This window comes from Polypterus senegalus, chromosome 11, assembly GCF_016835505.1.
Source record: "Polypterus senegalus isolate Bchr_013 chromosome 11, ASM1683550v1, whole genome shotgun sequence".
Taxonomy (NCBI): Eukaryota; Metazoa; Chordata; class Cladistia; order Polypteriformes; family Polypteridae; genus Polypterus; species Polypterus senegalus.
This window is the reverse complement of record NC_053164.1, coordinates 81,187,321-81,194,462: the sequence shown is the minus strand read 5'-3', so window position 1 is coordinate 81,194,462 and position 7,142 is coordinate 81,187,321. Positions and strand designations below refer to the sequence as shown.

Genomic DNA, 7,142 nt, shown 5'->3' with positions numbered 1-7,142 from the left:
TGCAGTTAGGATGTAGCAGGTTGGATAATGGATGGATGGATGGATAATTGAATTTCCAGCATGAACCTGTAGAAAAACCTGTGTGCCTATCTGTGCGCCAACAGCTACCGTCACCGCCGGCAGAATATGTCCTTCCACAACTATTCATGCATTTAGCTATAGTGACGTTACCATTGCTGGAAACTTACCTGGAACTCCCATGAGTTCCTTTGTCAGTGGCAGTTTTTATTTTCAGGAAGAGCCAAAAATCACAAGGGGCTTTTCCCAAGTGAGGTGAACAGGGTGGATGATCCAAATTCAGAATTGATTTCTTATGCAGGAAGCCGTAAACACCGAGCGGATCATGGCTTGGGGCATTGTCGTGATGGATGATCCACTTTGGGTGTTGTCGTTCTTATCTTTTCACCCCTCTTTTACTCTCCTGTGCCACTTAAAGACACTTGACATGTTCATGGCATCCTCACCATGCGCCACTTTCAACAGCTCCAATGTTTCATGGCCATTCCGGGAATTAAATGATCACAACTGGTAAAGCAGTTCAATTGCTAAAGAGTCCCACTTTATCCATTATCTTCTGTTATCTAACACGAGTGTAGCTGCCTTTTATAACTGCGGCTCTCTTGTGGGCCTGGACACCACAATCTTGGGTTAGTTAAGACAATCCTGTGCACCTTGACAAAAAGGACTGAGAGATGCAACAGAACTTTCCCTGGAGGTGATATTTCACACATGGCTTGGCAAATAACTGGGTACTTTAACCTATTTCTGGACTCCTGTTTTCCTTCAATAAAAAAAGATGGATGTCAGAATAAAGTAGTGTATCTGTGCATGGGTTGGGGCAGCAAAGAAATGCATCAATGCATTAAGATGAGACAATGAGATCTGCATTATTTAATTCAGAAGTGCATCCGGATTACAAAGTTGTATCAAAACCTTGTTTCTTTATGAAAAATTCCTGTCAGGTATGCTAAATTACATCTTACATCTTCATTTTCAGTTTTAACATTTTAAAATAAATACCTTGTTAGCACGTTTACCAAGTTGTTTCCTTCTTTCAACAAACAGTAGTGACAAAAATACAGAACAGACATTTTAATTGATATGTAATGCTTAAACTGTAAATAAGCGCTACAGGATTACAACAGTTCTCAATTGATTTCCATTCTGCTTGACCTTATGGTGAGTCTTGTACAAATGAAGCGTGTTATTTCAAAGAGGATGACAGAAAGAAAATGAGAATACAATTTCAAGGTTTCCGAGGGTCCAGGACTTCCAGCTTGGTTAGGACAGCAAAAACAGCTCCGACTAGGATTAGAAACACAAGAGTAATCAGCCTCGGCTCTTCGCTGATAAACAAACCTGGCCATGCCCTTGGCACTACCTACCAGACCAGGTCTTTCTCCTTTTTTTTGTTATTAACGGTTTAAAAAAAACGCACAGTTTCTTTCTGTCCACATCATTTAAGTAGCTGGATTATCACACATTGCCCAGCTTTGGTCTATTAAAGACATCAGGCGGTCATCATCAAAGGAAGTGAACCTGTCACCATCTAGCATGTCTTGGGTGTAGGTCTGCTGGGCCGGAATGCCCTCCTCATCATTGCTTTCGAGCAGATGCAGGATGCTGTTTTCGTGGTTCATCATAGTGTTTTGGCCTGCTGGGTTCTGCTGATGGTGGGTCGACTGAGTAGCAGTGGGCGCCACGCTCTGTGACATCAGTGTACTGCTGGAACTGGCAAAGTTGGTTTCTTGCATTTGGCAGTTTTGAGAATCTGTCAGCAGTTTATGAAAATCATCTGTGTCGATGCTGTCTAAATTAAGAGGGGTGTTGCCAACATGTATCTCTGGAAAATCAATACCTGTTCCATCTGTCAGGCTTGTAGGGAGGTGGGGAAAATCCATTTTAAACTTCATACTCTGGCTTCCTGCCAAAACTGGTTGGTCTGTAGCTACGATGCCTGACCAGTTGCTGTCAATAAGGTCATTCAAGTTGACTGTAGAATACTCTGGCCCCTGATAGGGTACCTGGCTGGGAGCAGTGGGCATAGAGGAGATAGAAGTCATGGCTGTCGCAAACTGCTGTGATTGTCCTGCTGATGGCTGCACTGGAGCAACTGTACCAGTGGAAAACAGACTTTGACTGAAAGAAATCGATGTATTTGATTGGGGCTTGCCGGGCATCAGTGTGTTAAGGCTGGCAGTATTTGCAGTAGCAATCGGATTCACTATATGGGGAAGAAAAAGGAAAATTGTTACAAACAGGGTCAACCATTTATAAAAAAAATCAAAAACATTACTCCATTACATAAAACATAGCTAAATCATTGGGCCCAATTATGTACTTGGCCACTCACATAGTCATACTTGGCCAATGCCCACCAAAAACACACAACTTGAGAAGGTGGGTTAAAAAAAAAGTACCCTGACGACAAAGGACAGCACAGAGTGAACGTTCATCATTAGAATGAATACCAGCAAGCACAGGTGTCTGTTCTCACTCGCTCTTCTTTGTAAAACAGATTAAATGGTTGTAAGTCGACTTGGATAAAAGCATCAGCCAAATAACAAATACAAGTGTAAATGGGTTTGTAAAGTAATAAAAGACCTATGTTTTATTTTATTTTTTTTTTTTGACAAATAGGACACTGAAATGTGAATGGTTTTCTTCAATAACACATAAGCAGTCAAACATTGGGACGTGAAACAGCAAACTACCTTACATTCTGACCCTTAATACTACGTCATGGGTCCCCAACCCCTGGGTCACGGACCACTGGCTGTCTATCAGCCGGGCTGCGAGAGCACACTGCGGGTCTCCCGGAGATGCAGTGTGTGAAGGGCTATGGCAAAATGGCTGCCTCCTTCACCGAGGACACTTTTCGTTTCACACAGAATGCTAGGTGGGCGGAGCTATGCAGTGGTGCTGTGAGAGAGAGAGAGAGACCGAGCATTTTTGCAATTTGATACTGGCTATTGGGCTATTCAACTATTGGGCACCCCACCTTTACCCATCCCTGCCTTACCCACTCTGCAGAGTATCCAGCCGGGTCTGAGTGCTGGAGGAGTCCCAGAGGAAAAGCACAGGCTAATGTGGGCAGCGCAGCAGCACCACGTGGAAATTCTGAGGCGGCAGCATCAGCTGCTGCGGAGGCGTTGGAGCTGCCGGCCATGGTGCAAATGGTATCCGGAAGTAGGGAGAGGGGGCACCTGGTCAGCAGTGACAGTGGGAGGGGCAGCGGTTAGCAGCACATTTGAAGCTGCAGCCACCATCTTGGAGCCAGCAGCCAGCATGTGTGGGGCTGTGAGGTGGAGAAGCAGTGAAAGCTTAAAGGCACAGGGACAGACTTTTGGCAGCGGCAATTTTAAACACACTTTTGCACCTTCTGTATTATGGCGAGTTGTATAATTATATATTACGATAATACAATTTAATAATAATAGAAATGTATAAAACCCCTGGAAACTGTCCTACCACCCCCCAAGTTCCCTGCAAAAATTGGCTTCTATAAAACCGGTCTTTGGTGGAAAAAAGGTTGGGGACCACTGCACTACGCAATATTGCAGGCCTTCAGTAATGCACAATCATCTACTACGGCTTCAGGGTCAGCCACAAAGAGGGATGCTCTTGTAGACCACACTCATGCCCAGAATGGAAAAAAACATACAAAAATAGTTCACAGACAGTCTACACGCATAGGAATGGACCCTGGGAGAATACAAAGTAAAGCAAGAAATCCTGATGCCTTTCTGAAGGCCCATTTAAACTTCTTGTGTCTGCGTCACCGCAAGAGTCTACTAGAGTGCACGGGAAGTAAATTTCATCAACGGTCATGGGGCACACATGCCACATCAGAGACCACGTGCCTCCAGAATTTTGTGACCACACAGTCCTGTGCACATTGATTATGCATATGCTAGACTAGAAAACATGGGCTGATTGGAGGAGCAGTTGTGTGAAGTGATTTGTTGCTACATGCACCTACACGGTCCACATTAAAAACACACAGAAAGCGCCAAATCTGCAGAAATTCATGGTAAGAAAGTGGCTAGACTTTGAGTAAAGATTGAAGTTTGTACAGGAAGAGATGGAAATATCTGCAAGATCAATATGTAAAGGCAAATGAAAAACTTTGGAGGAAAAGCCAGGGGACTCTACAAAAACACAGTATCATGCACTGAATGCTTGAATTTGAATTGATACTCTATATGTTCAATTCATCATAATAACTATTCATGGTGGCTCTAAAATCCGTACTGACCCCTACTCTCTCTTCTGTTTCTTTTTCCGGTTTCTCTGTGGTGGCGGCCTGCGCCACCACCAACCTACTCAAAGCACCATGATGCCCCAGCATTGATGGACTAAAAGCCAGAAGTCCACGTGATCATCATCATCATACAGATTCTGATGTTTTCTTGTGTTTTGACCCAATGGCTGTTTTTTTGGATGCTTCCTTGTGCTTTCTGTTTTTTGTTGTTGCTTATCTGGTGTATATCAATCCCTATTCCTGCTTTTTTGATTTATCTAGCTTTTTCATACTTTGATAGTACCTACCTGTGCTTTTGTCTTCCAGGCAGTTTTTCCCTAGATACTCTTTCTGAATCATGGATTTAATAAAAATAATTCACTTTATATTTGGTGGTAAATGTTTAGTCCTCAAATATGTGTGTGGGCCTGCACTCATTCCATGACACACACACTGAATGATAATGAGACAATGTTTCCTTAAGGTCATCCTTATGTCAACCTTAAGGTTCAGTCTGTGTCTCGTGCTGCTGTTTCCCTGGTGCAAGTGTATATCACACATGTTTTTCAAGGTGTGCTCGCAGTTGGAAATCCAATGATGAGCAATGCAGAAAAGATTTGTTGGACAGTAACAGGAAAGTGTAATTTATCTGTGGAGGAAAATATATTCACAAAAGTTGCAAATACACTAGAAATGATTATGAAATTAAATCAAGATTGAGAGGCCTGTTATAGAAGATCTAATGTATTAAAACACAGGCAAAGATGGTCATCAGTGTGGCCATGAATTTTTTTTTTTTTAATTTTATTGCAATCCATACAAATCAATCAAGTCTTTACAAAAAGAAAAATTGAGTTAAGGACAAATTGATCCCCACGCCTGAGAGAGAGAGCAAGGCAAACGGCATGAAATTTAAGGCTTGTAAACATACCTAAATTAATAAATTCTATGTACTTTATGAGCTTATTTTAAAATATTACTGATTAGATCCTGCCATTTTTTGAAAAAAATCTGTACGGATCCTCTGAGTATTTGATTTTTTCCAATTTCAAATAGTATAACACATCTGTTTCCCACTGACTTAAAAGAGGAGAGTTTGGGTTCTTCCATTTTATCAGAATAAGTCTGCGTGCCAAAAGTGTAGTGAATGCAATCACGATTTGTTTGTCTTTCTCCACTTTAAACCCATCTGGAAGAAACCCAAACACAGCTCTTAATGGGTTAGGAGGGATTGTGAGACCAAGGGTGTCTGAAAGGTAATTAAAAATTTTTGTCCAGAATAATGTTAATTTGGTGCAGGCCCAGAACATGTGACCTGTTGAGGCTGGGACTTGATTGCTGCTTTCGCAGGTTGGATCATGCCCTGGAAACATTTTGGAGAGTTTTAGACGAGACAGATGTGCTCGATATATAATTTTGAGTTGAATTATATGCTTTGTGCATATGGAGCTCGAGTGAATTCACTGCATTGCTACTTTCCACTCCTTTTCTGATATATTAATTGAGAGATCTTTTTCCCAGTGTCCTCTTGGATCTTTGAAAGGGAGGGATTGTAAAATGATTTTATATATTGTAGAGATTTTGTCTAAGTCCTTGAGATTGAGCAATATTTTTTCCAGCATGGATGAGGGTGCAAGATGAGGAAAATCGGGAAGGTTCTGTTTAACAAAGTTCCTGATTTGAAGATAGTGAAAGAAATGTGTAGCTGGAATGTTAAATTTGGAATGTAATTGTGGCCATGAAATCGATAAAAAAAATATTTCATATGGTGCTCTAAGGTCAATGTGCACACAAGTTTTGAATTGTGCCAATAAATGGAATCAGTCCCTGTTATTTTTTAAACAATTAGGGATTAAATGACAATACCAATAATATTCTAAAATCATGATAAAGAGAAATAAAGAGACATTTACCCTGCAGCATTGGTTTGGAAGAGATTGATCTTTTCGGTGTGGCAATAGCCCTGTGGCTCATTGTGGCAGCACCTGGAATGAAAGAAACACAAATGACTGCAGCTCTTTCTGGACTTGTTACTCCAATGTAGTCTGAAGCAAAAGCAAGCAACACTGAGGCAGTCAGCATGGTCATTTGCAGTGGTGGATGAAAGAAACTAGAACTGAGCGTTGATGGAGTAACAACACGTAACCAGGCCATCTGGAGAAAAAACAGTGTTAAATGTGCAAGGAAAACCCTGATACCCAACTCGTGTATAGATCATTTAAGTCAGTGTTCATCAATTTGGCACTGCAATGACTCGATAATCTTAACGGAATAAAAAAAAATAAATAAACTCCCAAGATGGTGGTTCTCTTTGCCAGAATATAAAGCCTGAAGTACTTTTTTTGTTATTTAAAAGTAGAACTGTCCGTCCAGCTTATGCAGTTTAGGAATGGGAGAGGCTACTGCCTATCTCAATAGCAGTGGCAGTATGTCAGTAGCCAGAAGAGAATAAGGAATTAAATGTGACTGAAGATTATCTCTTGAAGGTAAGACACTGGATTTACATAAATGTCAGAGCAACAGTTAAGACAGATTGACAGTACTAGGGTTAAACTCACCTGGAAAAGAGGCATTGAGCAAGAAGTTCTGGAAGGTGCTGTGCGTGCGCTTCTTCTTCTCATTCACCTTGTATTGGTCTGCATAAATGATTGGGAATACACAGAGTTAAATAAGGCACAGTGGTCAGAGAAGCCATTAAATTAGCATTCAACCACCTAACATCAAAAACCTTCCATCTAGGTTTGCATTTAATGAAGGTTTTGTCCAGTACAGTCATGAAGTTGGATCAATTCAGGGTTGTTTAATGGTAGAGAAGCATGTGGAAAAGAGGATGATGGCAAAATTGGAAACCATCAAAAAAAAATTCTCTCCATTCCTCCCCAGGAGACACTCTCTCTTG

At 41.3% G+C, this 7,142-nt stretch overlaps 1 protein-coding gene across 1 annotated transcript in view; it reads right to left on the bottom strand.

Annotated features, from left to right (window-relative positions):
• Positions 1–862: 862 nt before the first annotated feature.
• The window catches only part of LOC120539260 (putative transcription factor p65 homolog), a 79,060-nt gene continuing 72,780 nt past the window's right edge, over positions 863–7,142 (bottom strand). Inside the window, exons 9-11 of the mRNA XM_039769166.1 lie at positions 6,802–6,879; positions 6,157–6,228; positions 863–2,224 (exon numbers count right to left, since the gene is read on the bottom strand). Coding sequence (XP_039625100.1) covers positions 1,461–2,224; positions 6,157–6,228; positions 6,802–6,879 — 914 coding nt within the window. The 3' untranslated portion in view covers positions 863–1,460. The remainder of the gene's footprint in view (positions 2,225–6,156; positions 6,229–6,801; positions 6,880–7,142) is intronic.